Here is a 23,978-nt window from a genome sequence, read left to right as displayed (position 1 = left end):
GTTCAGGATTGACATGGAGTTTGGGGTGGTAAGGGAATATTTAGGGTGACTATGGATTTTTGAGTGGTAAGGGAATTTTTAGGGTTTACAGTGGGTATGGATGTTTGGGTGGCAAGATAATTTTTAGGGTTTAGGGTGTGTATGGGTTTTTGAGAAGGAAGGGAATATTAAGGTGGGTATCAACCCATTTTTTTAATATATATATATATAATATAAAAGACTAACATTTTCGTGGTGAAGGCATCGTGGTAAAGGCATATCCATTGCAAAAAGAATTGTTGTAAAAGGCTTTCGTTGTAATGCCATTTTCGTTGTAAAAACAGCATTTTAAAGACGTTTGTTACAATGGCTTTTGTTGTTTCGACATGCATCCAGTTTTAGGGGATCGCTGCCAGTGGATAGTCAATAACACATGATCAGAGATAAACTAAATGAATGCATAAATTAAATACCTTACTGGTAGAAAGTTTTTGTCTAATTCAGGGCCGTTCACAAATGTTGTACTCATATAAAGATAGCTACTACACTTTGCATCAATTTTATGGAGGTTCTCAACTCTAGAAATGTGTTGGCCAACCTGGATGCTGCTGTGTGTTTAGGGAGACTTTCACTGACATAACAGAGGGTATTTTAAGCTTAGAACTTGGTACCAGGTCAGAAAGCATAGACTGTTTGACAGCACTGTGATCATGTGTGACACCTTTGTCCAGTCTAAACTTTTTAGCCAACAGCTCATTGCCCTGTGCCGCGACACAACAGTCTGTCGTTGATACACAGCAGAAAGAGGACCAAATAAGTAATCCAGCAGCACTCTTCCCATGAAGAAGTAGATTGGGTGTGAAAATTGTTGCACACCCTGATGCTTGTAACTATTAACCCCTTCAGCGCGGCGCGGATTTTCGCGCCACGCTGAAGGTTCCGTGCGCGGGCGGGGCCATGACGGAACGGTTCCGTCATGCGCACAGCGCAACCGACGTGCATGACGGAACCGTTCCGTCATGCGCGTCGAAGGGGTTAAAACCACTTAGGCTGAAAGTATACTTGGGTAGAATGCCTGCAGGTGCGTGTTTATTTAATGAATAATGGATAATGACCACCATTACTTTCACCGCGCGGTGATGCATAAAGTTGCATCATCAACATTACCATGAGGGTTTGATTGGGCTACAAAGACTTGCCTTACAGAAGACTGCTAAAAAACCTCGCGAGTCAGTATATGTGTTGCCTCAGTTTCATAAATGGTCCAATTTGCCTACTCTCGCCCTGTATTAAAGGTTGCAAAATCGGAGACAAACATAAATGAAATAAACAAGGAAACTAAAGATATAAAACAGATAAAACGAAATGACACAGGAACAATAACGTCTCCTCATCACCACTGATGTAATTGTATATGATGATAAGTTCATGTGAGATAATATGTCAGTTTGACTTCTTTTTGTCCGTTGAGTGTCTACGATCAACCACATATGGACCATGAAAGCCACTCCAAGCCTATGTATGCACCAATGTATCTACATGAGTATTAAAAACCTTATGTCGTTTTAAAGAGTGTGACCATAGGGAAGTGCCCCCTCTTTACGACCAGGAAGATATTTAAAAATGACTTTAGAGTAAGTTAAAAATGACTGGAAAGGGTTTACACATGTTCCATTAAGTTTACTGTGTCTGTTACAATTTGCTGTCAAACGCGTATTTGTAAAGCGCACATTCACCCATAGGCATCTTGTCGCTAAATAACAGATGTTTATTGTTATTCGTGGTACTCATTTCATCGACCTCAGATGGATGAAAGGCTGGTGGACCTGCTGGGGTTTCAACCTGTAACCATTAGATCAAACACAGGCCCCTGCAGTGGATACATATATCCACTGAGCCAGCAAACTCAGACCACATGCCACACACAAGAATTTGGTGTGAACATTTATTGGAGTAGAATGTTTTGAACATTTTATTAGTTTAACAACTCTTCTGTATTTACATCATAGGTTTAGGTAAATTCCCCAAACATCAGGTACAAAAGCCTTATGTCTCTGCACCATATTTATGCATGACTTTTAATGCATTGTAGGAATGGATTTGCCCAGCCCTGACAAAGGCCACTGGTTCAAAGGAGCACCTAGGATGGCCGAAACATGTAGGTAAAATCATAGTCAATATACAATACATTGGTTTCAATAGGCATCCTATAATCGTTTTTAATAATACCTGGAGAACCCACTAAATAGAAGATCATTTTCAGGTTTACGTTGTGGTATTATTGACACATCTTGATCCCTGCAATTATTCTACCAAAATATATTTTGAACACCCACAAAAAGGTAAGTCCATCCAAGTGGTTTTTATCTACCTGGATGGGAAGAGGACACAGATAATGAAGTATTCCACATACATTTGTGGAAGAGGTGTCCTTTTCCAATATCGTTGAATATTTCTGATGTTTTAGAGGATTAATAACGTTGTTTCCCAATAACTTTTGCACTCTGTGAGATAATGAAAAATAACCCGTAAGACTGAGATAAAGGGGAAAGGAGTGTATGGTGGTGGATGAAAGAGGCATGAGGTGGAGTCCAGAATAGGTAGCTTTGGGATTCATCATCCCCTGCAGCGGACTTGTGAGAAAACTTTGGACCCCTGCACCGCAAATGACATTGCCACTTCCACTTGCCACTGGTGAGGAAGTCTTTTTGCTTAGGGGCATCAGAATTGGGTGCTTTTATCAGCCCCCTTATTTTGACCACTTGCTCCCAAACAGAATTTCCGAGTTAATCAGAAATTCTACCTGAGCCAGAATGTATCCCACCTGCAGCAGAATACAGCTTGCACACCACAAAACTACCTCCCCATCTCCCTATGCACAGATTAAAGATGAGCCTGATAGCCCCTCTCTGTAACCTAACCCCACTTTCATATTTTAGAGGTTGTTAAAGGAGAACGACTCAAAAAAGATACATTTGATACAATCAGGTTGCGCCAATGAAGTTGAGTCTAGTATTCTTTTCATTATAAACTCTTGGCATTTTCAATGGCCATTCGTATAAGCTGTGAAGCCTTCTATGTATGTTAATGTTAATGACATTTATAAAGCCCACTGTTACCCGAAGGTGTCCTGGCTCTAATGTAATGTATTGTCATTTTGTTTGGTATTTGATCCCTTCCCTGGATGCAATGTACATATGACTATCAGAAGTGGGTCAAGCATGGAAACGTTTTTTGGAGTGTTGTAAAGATACATTAACATTTTCGAATTATTCACACGCACGTCACATATATGATGATGTGCATAGTGTGATATGCTATTTATTACCATAGTTGAGAGTGCAGGGAAGCCATGCCTTCATGAGAAGTGGCCCTCATGTCAATCATAATGCCACTCACCCAACAATGGTAATAAATAGCATATATATCTCAGCACATCAACACGTATGGCTTATGCCATGCTGTTTGGTTCATGTTCATAAAATAATTCCCCGGTCTGCCCAAATAACAGAACCTGGATATACTGAAACATAGAACAAGTGGATCCATGGGTCTCAATCAAGATTACCCATGAGCTTGAAATACTTTTCAAACTTAGTCACCTACAAAAATCACAATTTATATTAATCGATAAAGTACAGATGGCACAGTGCTCATAAGTGCAATGGTGAGAGAATTAAAATGTGATACATAGATCCATTGTGGGTATCCACAATTTAAAATTTTCAGTCCAGCATAAATACAGGTCAGGAATAGAAACAATTTCAAATTAGATGATCCCCACTCCAGTGTCAATGTTTCTACCCACAAACTAATTTCAGTGGGTCTCCTCAGGACAAAAATCCATCTGACAAAGCACCTCTCTGCTGTGTATATTTTGCCCTTGCAGAGATCTCAGTCAGCTCGACAACGTTTCTTGCCTACGGGGTAAGACCTCGCAATAGGCACCAAACCAACTGGACGCAGTAACAGAACAGTCTCACGCCCACTCGTTTGTGTCCTTCTGTATGTGTCATTTACCCTGCATTTGCTCAAATGACTTGGTTGGGTATTGGAGGCATTCACTTCACATTGCTCCCTAGGCCGTGCATCAAAGTCTAAGGAAACATGCAACATTGTTTGCTCTGAACTCAAGCACATAAGAAAATTGATCTCCAATTACTCACATTGTCTCATCATTCTGGAACTCAATCTTCCCCGTCACCTCTTGATAGTCCTCTGCTGCCTTCGCAGTACCTTCAATGGTCTTGAAGGGTATGGCCACTCGCCCTCGAGCACCTGATGTCCTCAGCACCTTGACCCTCATGACTCCGATACTCTCACTGACATGTGTTGACTCCTTCTCAAAGGTAAAGATGCCAGCATGGTCATCGTCAAAGATCGTGACAGTTGCAGTCTTGGCAGTTCCTAAGCAAGCCTTAGGTGGTGCCTCACTAGGGTCCAGCCCATGGTCAACCCATAGGACCCTTACATTGCTCAAATGGACATAGAAGTACTCATCCTCTTCAAAGATATCATCATCAATGATGCCAATTGTGATATCCTTCTGGGTTTCACCCGCCTTAAAGACCAGGGTGCCCTCTGCAAACTCGTAATCTGAGCCAGCATTAGCCGTACCGTCCTCTGTTTTGTAGTTTACTTTGACCGTGTTGTTGAGATCACCACCTTTGCGGACGATTGAAATCACCAGTGAACCACAGTTCTCAAAGCACTGATATTGAGATGGCTCAAAGAAGACTTTGGTGACACGGTCATCCTCGTCTGAGCGGACCTCTTGCATACTGATGGCTTTACGAGCTTGGTCAGCAGCATGCTTCTTTAGGATATTCCCTGCTCCAATCATCATGCGAGTAGCTTGAATGCGGTAGAAAGCACGACTCTTTTGCTGCTGAACTAAAACTTGATAGTTAGCCATTTCGATAAGTTGCTCAATGTCTTTCTCAGGATACTTCTGTTTCATGTCCTTGAAGTTCCGAGCCATATCTCTCCTGGCCTCATCTTCTTGATCTTTGCTTTCTTCTGGGATAGTAAGCATTCCATCAAGGGCCTCCTTGTGGGAGTTATCCATTTCAATGTCCATCTTGGGGTACTGGCCCTCAACCTGTGTCTCGATTATAAGACCTCTGTGCTTGTCTGCCCGATATTTCTTGTGGACATATTTGTAGAAGAGGAGTCGCCGGTCAGCGATCCAGGACTGTACCACACAGATGGGGAAGAAAAGGAATGTCAGGAGGCCCTCCCATACCTCAACTTCTCCAGGAGAAAACCATGCCAAGATCAGATAAAGCCAGATATAAGCGAAGATGCTCCAGGATGCTGTCACAAAAAAGACTCTTAGATGCTTGATTTTTCGGGTCTCCCCTTCAGGGACCACGTATACACAAATGGCGATGATAACAAACATGTTGAAAGCAGCACTTCCCACGATGGTACTAGGACCCATATCCCCTGCTTCAAAATTGTGCCCCACTATTTCGATGATAGATAAGAGAATCTCTGGCGCAGAGGAGCCTAGTGCCATCAGTGTTAGGTTGGATACGGTCTCATTCCATATTCGAATGGTGGTTGTGGTGGTTTCACCATTGGGTTTCTTGATGGTGATCTCCTTCTCCTGAGAAGTGATGACCTCAATGGAGGCCATAAATCGGTCTGCAATGATGGACATTCCCAGGAACATGTAGATCAAGGCCACAAAGTACACAATGGCCCGGGCCACTTTATCCCCCACAGATGGGTTCACAGGTAGCCACATGGGAAGGATCACCCCTTCTTGGCACTCAGTCGCCTCTTCACAGGAGGATGCTGTTGAGTTTGTCCCATCCAGACCCTCCACAGCCTCCATCTTAGCCACATGAACATGAAAGAAGACGAGGAACAGCAGAGCAGCAGGATGCCAGAATACGGAGCGGTTAGAGAGCCACGCCATTGTTGCCTGAAAAAAAACAGCAAAAACATTCTAGTGAAAATACAGATTAGATGTTTGCATACCATAACTACACCACGTAAATATGATCCTCAAGCTAACTCCAGTTAGGTAACACTAGTCGACACTTGACTTGACCAATGTCAGATTATAATGATGATGTTAGGTTCAGAAAACAGTTATCAGATTTTCATACCCAAACTTTTACATTTATGTCTTGTCTGGCAGACAATGGTCAACTCAAATCCAGGAAAGATTTTCATTAAAGCTCTGTTGTAAAATATGGAAATTATTTCTAAGTGGATTCAAGGTGTTGTTTTACTTGCTCACTTGTAATTAGATACCTCTCACTTTCAAGATAGGGGGTCTCAGAGAGGTGTGGCACAGCGGCCAGAGTGGCTGATTCCGGAGAACGGGGCTCACGGTTCGATCACCGGCGGCAGCTCAGCATCATATGACTCTGGGCAATAGCTCACGTAATCTCCCCGACGGCCCCCAGCGCCTTGAAACCTTAAGGAATGATATGTTCAAGCTTTACAAATATGGATTACTCTAAATTTGGACCAAAAAAACGCAAGCCTGTAGAATTCTGCAATTCTGCAGCCAAGCTGTTTGCCACATAATTATAGATTTACCAAATAATCCAAGATCTACAGCTCAATTTGCGTATTTCAGCAAAAATGCGTATTTGAAGGCCTTTTGCAAATGTGAACTGGTAACCATTTTGCAGTCAATTGATGTATTCATGTGTAAACACCAACGACTACAAATTTTTCCCCGCAATTATTAATGTGTGTAAAAATCACAAAATAGCGAAATATCACTGCCACAGCGAAATAATTCGAATCTAAGTGAGCATTAGGCTATGAGGACCCGACCAGGGCCGGACTGGGAACCGAAACCGGCCCTGGCAAACTGCTTGGTTGCTCCCCGGGGGGGGGGGGGGGGGTGCAGCTGAGCTGTTTGCTAGGACCAGCTTCGGCCCATTTTGTCACAGGGGGCAGATATTGCCGGCCCACGGTAACAAAAATGGCGCCTCAGGAGGCCAACACCGGCCCCCACCCTGGCGGCCCACTGGAGAAAAGCCTAGTGCCTGCTATGGCCAGTCCAGCCTTGGACCCGACCTGTTGGTACAGGACAACTACTGTCTCGGTAAATGATTCACTTTAAGATTAATTCGAATATGAAGGAGGTAATCTTGGACTTATGTTGGACATGCTTGCCCTAAACTCCGAAATTGGAACTCATTCTAAAACCACTAGTTGATGGTAAGTAATGTTTCAGACATAAGGACAACTCTGCCACTCTGTAAGAGTAGAGATGCTGAAGTCCAAAATTAGTAACAATCCCAATGAAGTTTTGCAGTGTTTTGGAGTATATGAAATCATATTAATTCCCTGGAACCTGCATGCTGTAACCAGCTTTTCGAGACTTATGTTTACCTGTATTCATGGTGGATGTGCTCACTAGCCATAGTGGTTGTGGCTACAGACAGACCTACGAATTATGTGTCAGGACGGCCTTATGTGGTATCTCTGTGTGGTAATGAGTGTTTCACTGTTCTCCTCTGGTTTTACTGTCAGTGTGAGACATCTGTTGCATGGGGCCCTGCTGCACTTCAGCGAAGTGGGCCAGAGGCATGTATTTGAGGCCTTTGAGGTGCAAGCAGACACATTGAGAGCAAGACCTTGTTTCTTGCATAGGTGACAAGTTTTGTTTGAGATGGAGCCGGTCTCTGCCACACAACATAAGCAACACCATTTAAATAAGATTAGAGCATTGGAAGGTTGAGCACTCAATTGAAGACAATGGGGCGCTACCGCCTTCTAATGGCCAGTAGAAGCGTGGAGCATCAACATTCCAATGTTTGTTCACAGCAACAACTGTGAACAAAGGCCTGCCTCACTGAGGCTGAAGGGATTTCAACGCCCTGGTGCTCCGTGGGGCCTTTGTTTTACAAATTAGAACATTCTGCCCTATAGGGGCAGAATGTTCTAATAGCCTTAGAGCCCTCCATAGTGGGCTCTACTGATCATTAAAGGACCAATCCCTTGTTAATGTCCCTCATCTTCGGCTCAAGCTTTTAATGCTGGAACGGGCCTTTATTGGCTGATAGAGCCAGCTACGTCGGGCTCTAAGGCTGTATTAAATCTCATGCTAGTTTGAGTCTAAGCCTTCACCGCCCTTGGAATCTGAATACTTCCATTTTGTTCGATTAACTGCAGCGATTTGACATTATGTATATGCTGTTCTTCTTCCAAGAGCCACAGCACTACTAAAGCGTCAACAATAGTTTATTTCCTGGATTATTTTGAAATTTGCATCTCAACAGAGAAATAACTAATAACAATCCTTCACTGTAAAATACATGAGGTAATTTATTGTTCTCTTTATCCTTCGCCAGTGAACCGTTTCCCCACGTATCTGCCTTAATAATGCACACAGTCCTTTATGATTTCACAATGACAGGAACATACAAATAGCTGAAATACATCAACTCCTGGGGCTTAAAATATGATGGAACTTGCAACAAGATATTGGCTGTTTATTGCTTTGACTAATGCATTGTTGTATGATTAGTTTTGTGATGTATGTAATGTGCTGGTCTTGTCCTGAAGAAGCCTTGCTTATAAAACAATAATGAAGCGGAAACACTGTCGACGTGTAATGATTATGAATCTTGTGGACATGTTGTGAATAATTAACACGCAGGCTGTCTACTAATGTATTAGAACCCGGAATCTGTGATGTAATGCAAGTTGCGCGTTAAAGATCATATTTGGTTAAAGTGATCAATGTTATACATTTATAATGATTTAGTCTTACTACCTTGTGCTGCTCTCTTGCTTTTGAATAAAATACAATTAAATTCAGTGCCAATGAGAACATAAGGATGTGATTTTCGAAATTTATGATGGATTTCAAAATTTATAATGGAGCCACCTACAAGGATTTGTATTTTGGGACTAGTGCCTCAGTGCAAATCGGCTGGGCTACCGCACTGTCAAACTCTTGATTTTCCCACCACATTTAGAGGGACGTTGGCCAATGTATATCAATGTACGTCTGAAACAGTCCAGATGATCCCCATACAGGGAGCATAACCTCCCCTTAAGTCATGGGTACTTGTGTTTTGTTATTCAGCAAGGTATGTTTCCGAAAAACAAATTAGTTCGCGAGTAGGGCCAACAGAATGTCTGCCATGGGAGCGGAGACCATGGCCGCCACTGATCTTGCAAGCTGGTGGGTCGAATGCAGAGTCTAAATGACCTTTTTTATTTCAAATCTTCACGCATCTATAAAGGGTGGGGCAGTGGAAGTTTCTATGGGGGTGCTCCAGGCCGCAAAGGATTCGTAAATACCCAAAGTAAGAGATGGAATCGTAGGGGGAGGAAACAGGAATCATTTGCTCTTCTTTGAGGGAGCGTCCACATACACAGGTACTTGAAATAGTGCCTTGTTCTTTCTCAGATTTTAGGCCACACTCATTCTCTACAAAGGACAATTTTCCTGGTGGGGTGACTGGTTCTGATTGATGGTTAATAAAATTTCTTAACTACGATTAATGTCAATTGCTTTATTTACCACCAAAGTGTTGGCACGCTGACTCCATATTAACCTGCAACGAGTGGCTTCCTGAAGTTCCAGTTGTCTACAAACTGATCGCTTCCCTTGGAGAACGTTGTAGAATTTCTCACAGACTACCCTCCAGGTTGTCTTGAGGTAAACACCAACAGGTTATTTGCATGTTGGCCTTCTACTTGCATTTGAGAAGCAGGATTTTTCCTGTGACCTTCAGCGTGGTTCAGTTTCCTAGTGAGATGGGCTACTGGAGACACTGTGTGATCACTTGGAGTGGTCCCTGCCACTGCTCCTTCATGACACTCAGTCTAGCCTATGTGATAAAATAAATGACCACGTCCTTGGTGAAGCTGGTCTGCCCAGCTCCTAATGACGACCCAGGCTGAAAGTCGTAGGAAGGTGTATAAGTGTTTCTTGGTGAAACATTATCTTTTTGATGGAAACCCCTTGCGCCTCATTTACGCCGCCATTGCGTCACTTTTGTGACGAAGCGGCGGCGCAAATCCTGCGCCATGGTGCCGGGTACTTACAACGTGACGCATCTGGGAGATGCGTCACGTTGTAAAATCCTGCGCCACATGTAGGCGTTCCTGCGCAAGGGGGGGGCGTTCCAACACAGGAACGCCTCCTAAAAGTGGCTGAGTGAAATCTACAAGATTTCACTCAGTCACTTTTAGGACAATGCTGCATCAAAACCCTGTGCCTGCCTGAAGCAGGCGTAAGGATTGACGCAGCATTAACAAGATAGGGCCCCCCAGAGCCTTGCTGGAGCTGCGTCAAGCTTGCGACGCAACTCCAGCAATGCGCCACTTTTACGGCACAGATGCGTCACGCATCTGTGCCGTTTTTGCCCCATGGTGCGCCGCATTGTAAATGCGGCGTATCCATGGTGGCGGAGCTGTGGCGCACAATAACTGGCGCATCCCTGCTGATATGCAGGGATGCGCCAGTTATTGTAAATATGCCCCAGACTCTTTACTCCAGTGGGTGACTTTTCACTATTTGCTTCAGTGGGTCTAGTTCATGACCCCTAAAATGAGACATTTCAGCAGGAGGAGCTGCTACTCTCTGATGTTCATTGTCCACTGACCAACAGCGCAGGCTAGTCCTCTAGATGAACGACTGTCCCTGCGACTGAGGGCCATTTAAAGTTGGACAGAAACAGGGCATCATACAAAAATGTTGGATCTGCCGATCACCCGTTTCAGGCCTCCTCCACCTCTTTTAGAGGGTTTTATAATATTTTTCACAAAAATATTGAGTTAGGATACTATTGCCTGAGCCCAAACCTATATGAGCACCTGAGTCTCCTTACAGATAATTAATATGGTTGCTCTCTTTTAACTGACCATTTTGGAAAATACTTAAGGTCATAGTTACGTTTTTCGACTTTACATTGATTTTGAGACAATCTGCCGCTAAAAAGTCTATTATATGTATTAGCAGCCCCATTCCCTTTGTGGGTATTTCTTGAGGCTAGGATTACTAAAACTTTAATTTACTTTTTAACTACGAAAACCTGTACTCCGTTTATTTACTTTATTCCTGTGTTTTTTTATTCAGTCGTGCCACCACATTTCCCTGGTATTAGTGCCTTGCCCTGGAAAGAGAATAATGGCTTCTTTGAAAGCTGCAGTTCCTCTTTGTGCAGGATTAAAGCAAACGAATTTTGAAGAAGATTGGACTGGGTGCTTGCTAAACCCAGGTCACTGTTCCTGCTCCTCGAAAGCTGACTTTAATGCTCCCGAACACATCATCCCAGCCTTCAGGGACAGCGACACGCACCAGGGAGATTTAAAGATCAAGCCGCAATGTTTACATGTCATCCATCAGCCCTAGAAACTAAGCAGAAAACAATGGTGTTTCCCACCTGAGACCTTTGGGGCTAGCTCACCAGAAATAACCTCAGGTTTCATTTCCACCTGGTCACTCAAGCAAGTGACCCAGGGCCATTTCTATTGTTTAGTTTAAATGGTGAATCGCCTACAAAAATCACCACAAATACATAACTTCAGCCTATACCAACCAACCAACAAGTGAGAGCTTCCACACCAACAGACGAAAGGGCCAAAAAGAGTGAGAAATAAGAAAGGGGTCAAGACTCATCGGTTGAATTCATGAGGAACATAACCATCAATACATAAGGGAGGACTGTGTTGCTAATAACTATAACTGAGGGGGCACTCGGGAAATAGGAATATGAAAGCACCATCCATCTTAAGCTTCTCCAGGAACTTGGACCCTTGAAAGAAATGATACCTCATAGCAAACTTTCTTTTTGACAGAAGAAGCCAAGAGAGAGAACCCATTTTCCAATATTCAGCTGCACAGGAAGGGGCATCATTGGATTATCCATCTTACATCTGCACAGGAGGTGATGTCACTTGAGTTCCAGTTATCTCTATGCACAGGAAAGCGACATCACTGGTCCCCTGCTTAAACTGTCTTCACTGAAGCATGGAAGTGCAGCGGATGAGCACAGCAGGTGTGCCACTGGCGTGCCAAAGGCAAGCCCGTCTGTGCCTCGCCAGCGCACAGCGGCGAGACCCTTGGTCCTCCCGACCCACCGCCCCCTTATTGCTACTCTGTTGTGACCTCCAAGGCCTAAAAGCCAGTTGCGTCTCCAAGTACTGCTGCTGAGCTTCGCCGCCCAACACTAACAGTGCGTTCTCATGCGCCACCTGCCATTTCAAATGCACTCTCCCTCCCCCACATTCAACGCACTTCCCCGAAGCACCTCACACACCCAACACACTCAGTACACACAACCTCACACACCTGACCCCCAATACAACACACCTCTCTCTGCCCTGCATACTCCTCAACACTTGCTCTTTCAATAAACATACCACCAAAATGTGGGATCTGCTATATGACAGCTCACCTGACCTGCTCTTCCTGACCGAAACCTAGCTGACTCCCTCATCGGCTCCAGTCATGGCCATGGCAGTCCTCTCCAGATACAAGATCGCAAGACAGGGCAAACAGACCAGGAGGCAGAATCACTATCTTTTTCAAAGAATGCACCCAATGCACCACTTCCTCAGAAAGCACCACAAGCAATACGGAACACTTGACCTTCAAACTCCTCAGCACCGCCAACTACACTCTGAGCTGCAACCAGTCTACTACCCTCCCTGGCCACGTGTCAACTCGGCAGCACTGTTTTGTTTTTTTTAAACAGATTTTTATTGATTTTCAGAAAACATACATTCAATCCTGCGGTCCTCGGAATGCGCAAGGGAGGAAATCAGCATGCAGTACAGTAAATACCATGACACACTGATTACGAAGTCTCATCCAACCCCCTACAAGGCACTCATGACGCAGCTCAGTCCATCTGCATACTTGATCCAGTCCAATAGTATGAAGCTACAAATAGAACTCCCAACCCCCTCCCTCCCCTCCCACATCCGAAACACTCCCAATAGGAACCCCCCACCCCAACCACCCACCCAAGCATGCCGCCAGTTACTAAGATATTCAGGAAGGCAAACAAATCTCCCTTACCACCTATCAGTCTCCCTACCTCGCAAGCCAAGGTAGTTAGGGGATCAGAGAAACAGGGGGAAGTTTCTTATCATGATCGCAGTGATCCCAGCTCACCCTGTACTCCCGCAGGCAGGAAAGGTCACTCCAGGGGCCCGTGCCACATCCCTCCCATCAAGGGTATCTTCGTCTTCTGTAGTCGGATGCTTGGCCAGTTCCAGGAGTGCCACCCATGCCCGGGCCATGCCCAGTGACTTCTCACTCCCATTATGCTGAGCCATACATAACCTATAGTTCCCTTCACTTTCTGCCCATTTCACCAGCTCCTTATTCCAGCACAGTAGGGTAGGCCCCTACCTCGCCTTCCAGTGGGAAGTAAGTTCTCTCTTAGCCAAGACCAATCCTAGGTCAATGAACTTGCTGGTGACCTTAGTCTTGGCAGTGTGGGGGAACCAATGTAACAAGCAGACCCCCGGTGTCATGGCTATCTCCCTCTCCGTCACAGTCATCAGAGCAGTCGTCACCTCTCTCCAGAAGTCTCCCACCTGTGGACAGTCCCAAGAACATGTGGCGAAAACTCGCCCCAACCTGGTCAAAACGGGGACAAGTGGCCGACACCCCAAAGTATTCAGTAATTTTACCAGGCGTGAGGTAGGCCCTATGGAAAACATAGAATTGAATGAGCTGGAAGCACGCATTCCGAGAACATTTTCACGGCCGCTCTACAATCGCCTCCCAGGGTTTTTCTGCAATGAACTCCCCCAGATCCGCCTCCCACTTGAGTCTCAACGCCGTCAGTGGCTGCCGCAGATCCCGGGTGATTTGTCGGTAGAGGCAGGTCACTGCTTTAAAGGTGCCCGCTGCCATCACTACATATTGACAAGGAAAAGACGTATCTGGCTCCAATAGTCCATTCCGCCAGTGCTTTCTGTTAGCCGCTGTCAGGGCCGAATGCAAAAGAAAGTCCCCCCGCGGGAGATCATGTCACTCCCTGAGGTCGTTAAAAGGGAGAAGGTTACCATCCTCATAAAGGTCACCTATTGCCGTAACACCCGCCTCTTCCCAGGCCAGCAACTGGCTCCAATCTCCCCCGTGAGGCAATGCCTCACACATCCTCAGCGGGATCTCGGGCGCATATGGAGTCTTAACGTGTGCCCTCCTGGCCAGGCGTGCCCAACACTGGCACACCGTGCGCAAATCCGACGGCAGTAAGTCACCTCTCAACGGGGCCCGGAGCAGCACACAGGACAAATGGTGCCAGCTCGGATCCGACCCACCCTGGTCCTCCGGGCACCGAATATGGCCCGCCACCCACTTCGTAAACCATTGAAGCTGCGCGGCATGATACTAGGCCTCTAGGTCTGGCAACGCAAGGGCCCCCTACACCCTGGGCCGCTGCAGAGTGGTCAAAGCAACCCTCCGTCTCCCAGCCCCCAATATAAAGCCCGCAATCAAAGTATTAAGCTGGGCAAAGAGTTTACCCGGGATCCAAACGGGGAGCGTCCCAAAATAAGAGAGAAACCTGGGCAGGATGACCATCTTCACCAAGGCAACCCTGCCTGCAACAGATAGTGGAAGAGTCCCCCAAAAATCAGAACAGGTTTTTGCTCCGCGCATCGCCCGCCCCACATGGCCCTCCAAAAGATCGTCAGGAGCATGGTAAATCTGAGTCCCCAAGTATGGCAAACACCGACATTCCCACGGAACATCCCCTGCCCTCGGATGATCTATCCTGTCTAGCCTAGTGGGAAATAAACACGACTTGGTCCAATTCACCCGGAGTCCCGCCACACTCCCCAAAGTCTCCAGCAAGGCCCTCGCTGACTGGAGGGCATCCCCAGCGTCCGGCAGGAATATGAGGAGATCGTCCGTATACAATGCTATATGCTGCATTCGTCCCTCCACCAAAATCCCAAGTAAATTCTGCCCTGACCTGGCTTGAGCAGCCATGGGCTCCATCGCCAGGGCAAACAATAAAGGGGACAACGGTCACCCCTGCCTCGTCCCCCGAGCGACTGTGCAGGCAGCAGAAATCAAGTCCCCCCGTCCTCACCCTGGCAGTGGAAGCACTGTAGAGCAGCTCCGTCCACTGTATAAAGCATTCTCCCAATCCAAATTCCCGCAAGACGTTAAAAAGGTAGGGCCACTCCAGGCTATCAAAGGCCTTTTCAATATCGATTGCAAAAATGCAGGCCTCTTTCTTATCATAGGAGTCGGACCCCAAAATGCGCATAAGTCTGCACACATTCATCGCGGTATTCCGAGAAGGAATAAATCCGGCCTGGTCCGTATGGATCAGTTTCGTCATATGGGGCATCAAACGACTGGGCAGAATGCGGCTTAAGATCTTGTAATCAAGATTAAGCATCGCTAGGGGCCTGTACGAGGAGCGGTCCCAAGCAGGTTTGCCCAGCTTGAGAAGGGGAACTAGGAGGGCCTCGTGCGTGGAGGCAGGGAGGGCACCCTCCTGACGCGCCTTGTTATAGAACGCCACCAAACAGGGAGCCAAAACGTCTATGTAGGCTGCATAAAATTCGACAGGAAGCCCATCAGTGCCCGGTGTTTTGTTTCTGGCTATGTGCTTTATGGCGCTGCGGACTTCGCCCGCCTCAATGTCCCGACCAAGAACTTCAGCATCCTCAGCCTCAAGCCGTGGTAGCTCAGCCTGTGACAGAACTCCTCATCACCCGGGAGTCCAGGTCCCAGCCTGCTCCGGTATAACTCGGTATAATACTGTAGGAAACAATCGTTGATAGGCTTTTGGGTGTACAGTACCTCATCCCCCTGGCCTCTCAACTCCATTATCATTGTCCCTCTGCGTGCCGGATTGGCCAACCAGGCTAGCAATGCCCCAGCCTTATCACGCTCCACGTGCGTCTTATCTGTGTAGGCCTTAAAATTGAAGCACCACAATCTCTCTATTTGAACTGCCAGTTCTTCTCAAGCTCAAGCAACCCTGCCTGCCTGTCCGAACGCTGTGGGCGCTCCCTCTCCGAATCGCGCACCCTCTGCTCTGCCTTAAGTACGTCCTGCAGCAACACTTTGCGCACTCCTACTACCTCTCCTATGCAGCGCCCCCGAACCACCGCCTTAAAAGCATCCCATTCGACCACCAACGAAGATGCCGTGTTGGCGTTAACCCTAAAATATTCGTCAATGGCCGACCCAATAGTAGCACGGAACACTGGGTCTTCTAGTGTGTCAGGTCGGAGCCGCCAAGTGGGGATGGCAGGGCGATCTCGCATCCAGTGTAGAATTGTCAATAGTGGATTATGATCAGACGATGTCCTAGCTAAGTATTCACTATGTGCCATCCCCCCGTGGACATCTGGGGAGCTAAGGATCGAGTCCAACTGCACATGCAGGTCATGTAACGATGAGAAATAAGAATAGTCCCTGTGAAACGGGTGGTGCGCCCTCCAAGTATCAGTCAACCCCCATTGTTGTTGCCAATCCCGCCGCACCGCAGCCAACCTATGGATTGGGAATCCGCAAGGGGGGGGGGATGAGAGCGATCTAGGGAGACATCAGTGACACAATTGAAGTCGCCACCCAGGAGCACTGAGCCAGTCAACAAGGGAGCCATTTTCCCAGAGAGGTGTGCAAAAAAGGAAGCCTGATCTGTGTTGGGGGCATATACACTCCCCAACACAATGTCCCTACCGTATAGTCACCCCGTCACCACAACATATCGAACTTCAGGGTCAATCACCTGCCCAGTACTCTGAAATGGTACCCCCGCCCTAACCCAGACCGGTGCGCCTTGCGCATAAGCCAAGTATGTGGTACAGAACACCTGCCCCCGCCACCTCCTTTGTAAAGCCAGTCCCTCCTGTTTATTCAAGTGTGTTTCCTGCAACAGTGCTATCGGCACCCCACGCCTCCTAAGGTAAGCATGAATCTTGTGACGGCGAGTCATAGTGTGCATCCCCCTAATGTTCCAAGAGAGACATTTAATACCTATGGCGGTTGCCATGATGCGGTGAAGAGAATGCTGCTTCCCCTACCCCCCATGGCGACATGCTTGGTCCCACCCTCCCCCCATCCCCTGCACCCCAACTTTCCCAAATCCCAAGGATAGGCTCCCTGAAACTAACCCCCATCCAAACTGAAAGAACCATCAACCTTGCAAAATGAGTAGTGAGACGTGCGCCGACCCTATGGGACCCAAAGCCCCCCCGGCACTCCCCCCGCCTGGTGTTAAAGAGCCAGTAACAGCTCCCTGGGAGCCCCTTTAACAGTGAGCCATTGGCGCCAACTCCCCTCTTCCCACAGGGCAGTCCCCCCCAACAGTCCAACCTGGGCTGCATTGCAAGGTTGTCTCCCTCCGCCATCCAGGTCCAGATCAGCCAAACAAGTCCACTGTCTGAGGCGTGACCTCCGGTAATTCAGGCCCAGAATCACCATTCGTGCTACCAGCTGGACAGGACCCAGAGCCCTCCAGCACTCGGCTAGAGGAAGCAGAAGCCGGGCTGGTTCCACCCTGACTGATCGCCACCACCGCCTGCACAGCTCTGTCTCGTTCCAGACGACTGTCCGGTAGCGTTAGAGCCCTCAACGGGCTCGCAGTAACAGGGGATCGTCGCTCGGCATTGCTCGCTGGCGAACTCCGCCCCGACCTCGCCTGTCGTGTCTCCAGCCATTGCTACGCTTCCTGTGGAGTGGTGAAAAAGAGCGTGCTGGAACCGTCCACCACCCGCAGCCATGCCGGGAAGAGCATTGCATAAGGAATGCGGAGTTGACGCAATTTCCGCTTGAGAGCAACGAAGGAGGCGCGCTGTCTCTGAACCTCCCTGGTGTAGTCCAGGAAGAGCATCAACCTGGAGTTGTCTATTTGCAAATGTTGCTTCTCTCAAGCCCTCTGCAGGAGGTGGTCCCTGTCCTGGTAGTGCAGCAATCTTGCCACCATCGGCCTCAGGGGTGCTCCCGGTTTAGGAGACCGAGCCGGGACCCTGTGGGCTCTCTCCAGGGCAAAAAATGGGGAAAGCCTCTCTAGGGCCACCTCCAGCCGCAGCCAGCCCTCCAAGTATCGGACAGCATCATCCCCTTCCGCGCGCTCTAGAATCCCCACTATGCGGAGATGATTCCTGCGAGAGCACCCTTCACTGTCCTCCGCCCTCAGCTCCAAGATCCGAACCCTGCTCTACATCTGCTTCAAGGAGTGCTGCAAGTCGGTCACCTTGCCTGGTACCTCCGCCAATGTCCTCTCAGTCACTTTCACCAGCTCCTTCAGCTTCTTATGATCAACCTTAAGGAAAGTGAGATCTACCCCAATAGTATCTATCTTTGTTTTGAGGGCCTCCCGGGATGCAGTGATGGCCTGCATTATATCCGCCAAAGTAGGGCCGCCAGGAGCCTCCACACCGGAGTTTCGCGTCTCGACCTCCTCGTCGTCAGACCGGTGCTTCCCCATCCTCCACCCGGAGGGCAGTGAACCCCCTTCTCCATGACACAAGGCCCATCTCAGCCGTCTGTCCAGGGCCACACCAGTCACCACCAGCCACGAGACGTCGTCAATCCCAACTGCGCTCAATTGAGGTAGCCGACTCGTCCAGCAAGTCAGCATGCGGGGCCGCTGCACCCGGCCCTGGGGTCAAACAGGCCAGGAGAATCCAGGGGCTGGCCGCCGACCCTCCCCGGCCGCAGTCAGGAGGCCGGAAGAAGATAGCGCCGCGCAGATAGTGCAACGCGGGGGCAGCCAGCAACTCGTGAAAGTCCTCTGGCCCCCGCACCTCCACACGTCTCCCTCGATGCAGCAGCGCGTCTCAGGCCCCCAGCGGCTCACACGGATGGCTCCAGGACTCGGCCTCTATGCGGACTCCTCCCCATGTAACTCCACCTGCCCACAAGTGGTCACCACAGGCCAGGCGACTCCGTGGGGACAGCCAGGCCAGGACCTCCAGCAGCACGCCCAAAGCCCACCACCACTATCAAAGCAGGCAACTCCTGCACTGGGGCCCCGCACTCTGCGCCAGTCAGTCCGCCTCCACCAAGGGCCGGTCAATTGAGGCAATCCGGGGGGGGAGGCAGGACGCCGCCCCAAGTGAGCTCAGCACCAGAGCACTCGCGGCCAGCCTCACACCGCTGCCAGTGTCCTAGTATTTCTGCAGGGGCCGCCTGGCAGACACGCAACACTCCGTAGGGGGCCAACAAGCACCTCGAGTATCAACAGGAGGCAAACAGTGAAGATCGGCTCTGATAGCGGGCCCGCTCTGCCAGTTCCCAGGGCCAGGTTCCCACCTACCTCCCTCTCAGGCAGGCCGCTCCTCTATGCCAGCTCCGAGCCACCATCTTAGGGTCAGGCCACAGCACCAGGCCGCGTCGCTCCACTCTCCTGGCACACTGCTCCGCTGTCAAAGCCGCCGCCAGCCGCCACACCGGGGTCAAAGGCAGGACCCCCCGCCACTCATCAGGAGCACAGCCCAGCTCACCAGTCGTTGCAGTGAACGGCGATCTCCCCGCTAAGGCGCGGCCGCCATTTTAGGTCACCACGGCCATCGCTGAAGCGGGAGCAAGAATCACGTCGTGTTCCGCTAATCTGGCACCCACGCCGTCAGGGGGAGCTCCCATCAAGGCACCAGGTATTCCTCTGCAGGATGGGGTATTAGGGGCCCCCTCAATATCGCAGGATCAATCGCAACGGAGGGAGGCCACGGAGGAGCTCCGAGGTCCGCTTCCAACTACATCGGCGTCAGGCCACGCCCCCCAACTCGGCAGCACTGTTGTGAACTTTGTTGCTCCACTGATCCTCAACGCCAGTGCCTTGTTCCTCCTCAGCGATGTTGAGTACTACCTGGTGGACCTCACCGATCCCAAGATGACCAACCTCCTTGAGGACCTGTCCAACCTCAGACTCACCTAGCGAGTAGAAGGCCCCACTCACACCCATGGACACTTTCTTTACCAGCTTAAGCAACATTACAGCAGACAATCCCACACTGATTGCCTGGTCCGACCACACCCTCATCAATTTCAGTATGCCCAACCCACACCACTGCAGAAACACTATCACCAACATTCCTAACAGGGCTGGAACAAGATCTCAAAAGCATCCTGGTCTTCTGAACTCCTATACCGCCGGCCTTGACACTACAACAAACTCCCCAAATCCATCTCCAACTTCAACGGCTGGATCACCACCTGTGCAAATACCTTGGCTCATCTCAGTGCCAACAAAGCTGTGAGAACTAGATAATAGGTAGTGCAGTACTAACCTATTGTGGCAGAGGACTCAGTTACCTCTGCACAATAGGTTAGTCATGCACGCCACGTTCCTTTATCAGAAATTATCAAGGTTTTGAGACCAGGCAGCTTAAACTTGACTTGACTTGTGGTTTTATATTGGGGGTGGGGGTCTGCTTTGCTCTTTTCCGAGCATTCAGCAAAGCCAAATATACAGAACTTCTGGTTCATCCTAACAGACAATGCAATGTGATTTCTAAATCATGCTCTATTCATACCAACGGGGTTACCTCTTCAAGGCAAGGTTCGCTTGTACAGGGCTGACTACTCAACTTTCCCAAACCATTCTAGCTGCAACCAGCACCAGGGCCCACAGAATGAGAACTGGGCCTTTCAGAAACATGGTGCCACAAGGCTACAAGGACATACAGGCATTAGGATACAGGAACAGTTACAATACAGTTGAAAACCCAAAAAGGACTGGAATTCCCTAACCCCATGTCTAAAGAAAAGAACAGGGCAATCCATTAGTACAACAGCTCGAGGTTCTGCAAAAGAATGTCTGCACAAAGGCTCATTGGTAACTTACAGCACCCCCCCATCACCAACAAAATCATTCACCAGTGCACAGAAAATGAAGTAACCATTCTATGCAGTCCAGTGGCGGCTCCTCGAGGGAGTGCGGTGAGGCGGGGTGGGGGTGGGAGGTAGTAAACTCCGGCATACGGCCGACCAGAGTTAAGTGAATAAATAAATATATAAAACGATGACAGTGCGCGCGCTGCAACACAAATGGTGTTGCAGCGTGCGCACTGTAATTCATTTTATTTATTTATTTATTCACTTAACTCCGATCGACCGTATGCCGGAGTTTACTACCTCCCACCCAGCCCCTCCCCTGCCCCGCCCACCACACTCCCTCGAGAAGCCGCCACTGATGCAGTCCTGTGAGGCTCCAAGCAATAGACTACACTTCCATAGCCCACGCTAGTTAGGTAGAGGGTAGGAAGCCCCACACCCCACTATGACACATCCTGCACAGGTTTTGACAGGAGGCTCACATAGACCACAGCGGCAGAAATAATTTGATTACTCAGCATGTTTACTAATGTGGCCAGGGAATGGACACGGGCACCGTTCTATCCCCCTCTCATGCAGAGCCCTTTCCTTGGATAAACCTACAACCACAGACAACCTCTGCACTGAAGCATTATGGGATCAGGTAATTGTTGAGTGTACGCCAAACAAAAACTAGGTTACATTACATAACAGATGTTTATGTGTGAGTAACTAGTGGCAGAAAGAGTTATTGGGTGTCTTAACAGTCAGCTAATTGCTTGTTTGAGCTGAGTTGTGTATGTCCTTCATATGTGCTCTGGTAAGATGCTGGGCAGTATCGTAAGCACACTGACAACCAACTATATAGGATATGTCTACAGTGTTGTTTGCAATACAGAGTTCTGCCATTGTGGTCTGTTGGGGGCTATATTGTCTTGAGTGATGGTGTGGATCGGGCAAGCTTTTTAAGGCATATCTAAGTTGTGTTGGGCAGTGGCGTAGCAAGGGGGGGGGGTGCGGTCTGCCCCAGGTGGCATGAGTTTTGGGGGAGGCGGCCTCCCCCCTGCTCAAATGAGTTTGCTGCAAACATAAAAATCAATGCCAGCCGCCCCACTCTTAAGAGACCATTGCAGAGAACGGGGTAACCCAAAAATAGTCAAGGACGTGGGTAATGTTTGATACAAAAAACAATGGTCCTGGACCTATATTTTAAATCAATCAATGATTATGATTCAGCATATTTGTAAATTAAGTACTCAACATAAAAAGTGCAAACAACGACCACATTCTGGATCACCATGTATTAATTTAAATCAATTGGTGGAACGCAGGCAGTATTCAATACAAATAACAATTTGAAAAACGGGTTGCTCCAGAGGGAGACGTGCAGAAAGATAGGGTGCTCGAGAGTGAAGTGATAAGGAGAAATATTTCAACAGAATTACAAAAGGAATTTTGATATGTCAAAAGCAAACACAAAAGGAGACTGGTTGTAAATCACCGTCCTTGAGTAGCCTGGCCAAAATATAATCACAAAAGTTTTTATATCAGTTCCAGCTAGAAATCAATTCTAGGGTGGCACGTGGAGGATAAGGCTCAGGGTCCAGGCTGGATTAAATGGGCGTCGACGTTTTGATCCGAGATAATCCGAAATTCAAGGAGAACTTCAGTTTCGTTTCCAATAATTGTTCCAGGCACTGGATGGTGTTGGGAATCGAGACAGCGGTCGAGGAAGTATAACGCCTGACCAAAGAGATTTTTGACCTTAAAAAGGAGATTACTGAGGACAGAGCCCTCATTAATGCTAAGGAGGCCCTAGAAAGGCGGGAGAGAACTATTCGTGAGTTTGACATCTACACTCAGGCGACTAAATTTGATAAGGTAGCAAGGGACATCAAATTTTATGATAAGAAAAATACCTATCCATATTTACAGGAGGGATACTACATAAGAGAACAACAGGGAACTTTCTCTAGTAGAGGTAGGAGTGGCTATAGGAGATACACTACATTCTCAGGGTCATCATTAGGGAGTGGTTCTGATAGCGACACTGAACGCCCAGGCCCTAGTACAGCCGTACCGACCACAGGTCATACATACACTGACCAGCAGCCTCCCACGACCCCTTTTTAGGAGAGGATCCATAGTGGGGACAGCGAGGTCGAGGACGCCCCTGGGGCAGACCCAGGGGTACCAGAGGCCCAATGTGGAATCAAGGCAGAGGGAGAACAAACAAACAGATACACTTCCAACAAGCGACACATAGGGACATACAAACGCGACGTCAACATTCCAGTAGTCAACCTATCGGATTATACACTAAAACCTAATGAACAAGGAATCTTGGAAAAAGGTTTGTCTTTTGTCCCTACCACTATGCCAAATAATTTTAACCTTAAGGTAGAACTTCACCAATTTTTTCGGAAAATCAGGCTGAAACACTATTTTCTTAAAATTCCTTTCAACCCGACTTTCTCTGAAAGTGGTTTAAGACCACCTTCCAAATTTAATCCCCCTACCCACTTATTACCTCATAAATTGGTGGGTTTTGAACAGGTGGTATTGAGAGATGTGGACAAGATACTGACTAATCAACAGTATGTTAAATACAACGTAAGCAAATCTGAACGAGAAGGTCTGGAATCTTTAAAAGCCAACACCAGTATAGTGATAAAACCAGCGGACAAGGATGGTGCGATTGTGGTACAAAATGTGGAAGATTACAAGAAAGAAAATCTTGCACAGTTATCAAGTAAAGGTAATTATGAGAAGCTGAGAATGGATCCCACTCAAGAAATCAGTGACATTATAATGCGTGTTACCCATGAGGCTTTTGAATCAGGTCTTCTTAGTAAATTGGAATATGAGTACCTCAACAACAAACACCCTAGGATGCCTACGATCTATACCCTCCCTAAAATACATAAACGCATGGAGCACCCACCTGGTAGACCTATAATCTCAGGTTGTGGTTCACTCCTGGAACCACTTTGCAAGTAAATTGATGTGTTCTTGAAACCTATTGCTGAAAGTACCCCCACTTATCTGAAAGACACTATGCAGACGATTCAATTAGTGGATGAGCGTCCATATGACCCTAGCACTGACATTTTGGCGACTATGGATATAACGTCATAATATACCAATATCCCACAAAACACTGCTCTTACATGCATTGAGTCAGTATTAAATAAACGGCCCACACCACACAGGGTCCCTACTGAATTTATCATTTAGCTTTTATGGATTGCCATGACCAGAAACT

The 23,978-nt window shown here is 47.9% G+C and overlaps 1 protein-coding gene across 2 annotated transcripts in view; it reads right to left on the bottom strand.

Annotated features, from left to right (window-relative positions):
* The window catches only part of LOC146798524 (sodium/calcium exchanger 1-like), a 498,783-nt gene that overhangs the window by 419,399 nt on the left and 55,406 nt on the right, over positions 1–23,978 (bottom strand). For both annotated transcript variants that reach the window (XM_085625814.1, XM_085625815.1), the window contains exon 2: positions 4,146–5,911. In XM_085625814.1, coding sequence (XP_085481940.1) covers positions 4,146–5,905 — 1,760 coding nt within the window. In that variant the 5' untranslated portion in view covers positions 5,906–5,911. The remainder of the gene's footprint in view (positions 1–4,145; positions 5,912–23,978) is intronic.

The sequence above is a fragment of the Triturus cristatus genome, chromosome 9 (genome assembly GCF_964204655.1).
Source record: "Triturus cristatus chromosome 9, aTriCri1.1, whole genome shotgun sequence".
In the NCBI taxonomy this organism is placed as follows: Eukaryota; Metazoa; Chordata; class Amphibia; order Caudata; family Salamandridae; genus Triturus; species Triturus cristatus.
The sequence above is the reverse complement of the archived record's forward strand: the minus strand, read 5'-3'. Positions and strand labels throughout refer to the sequence as shown.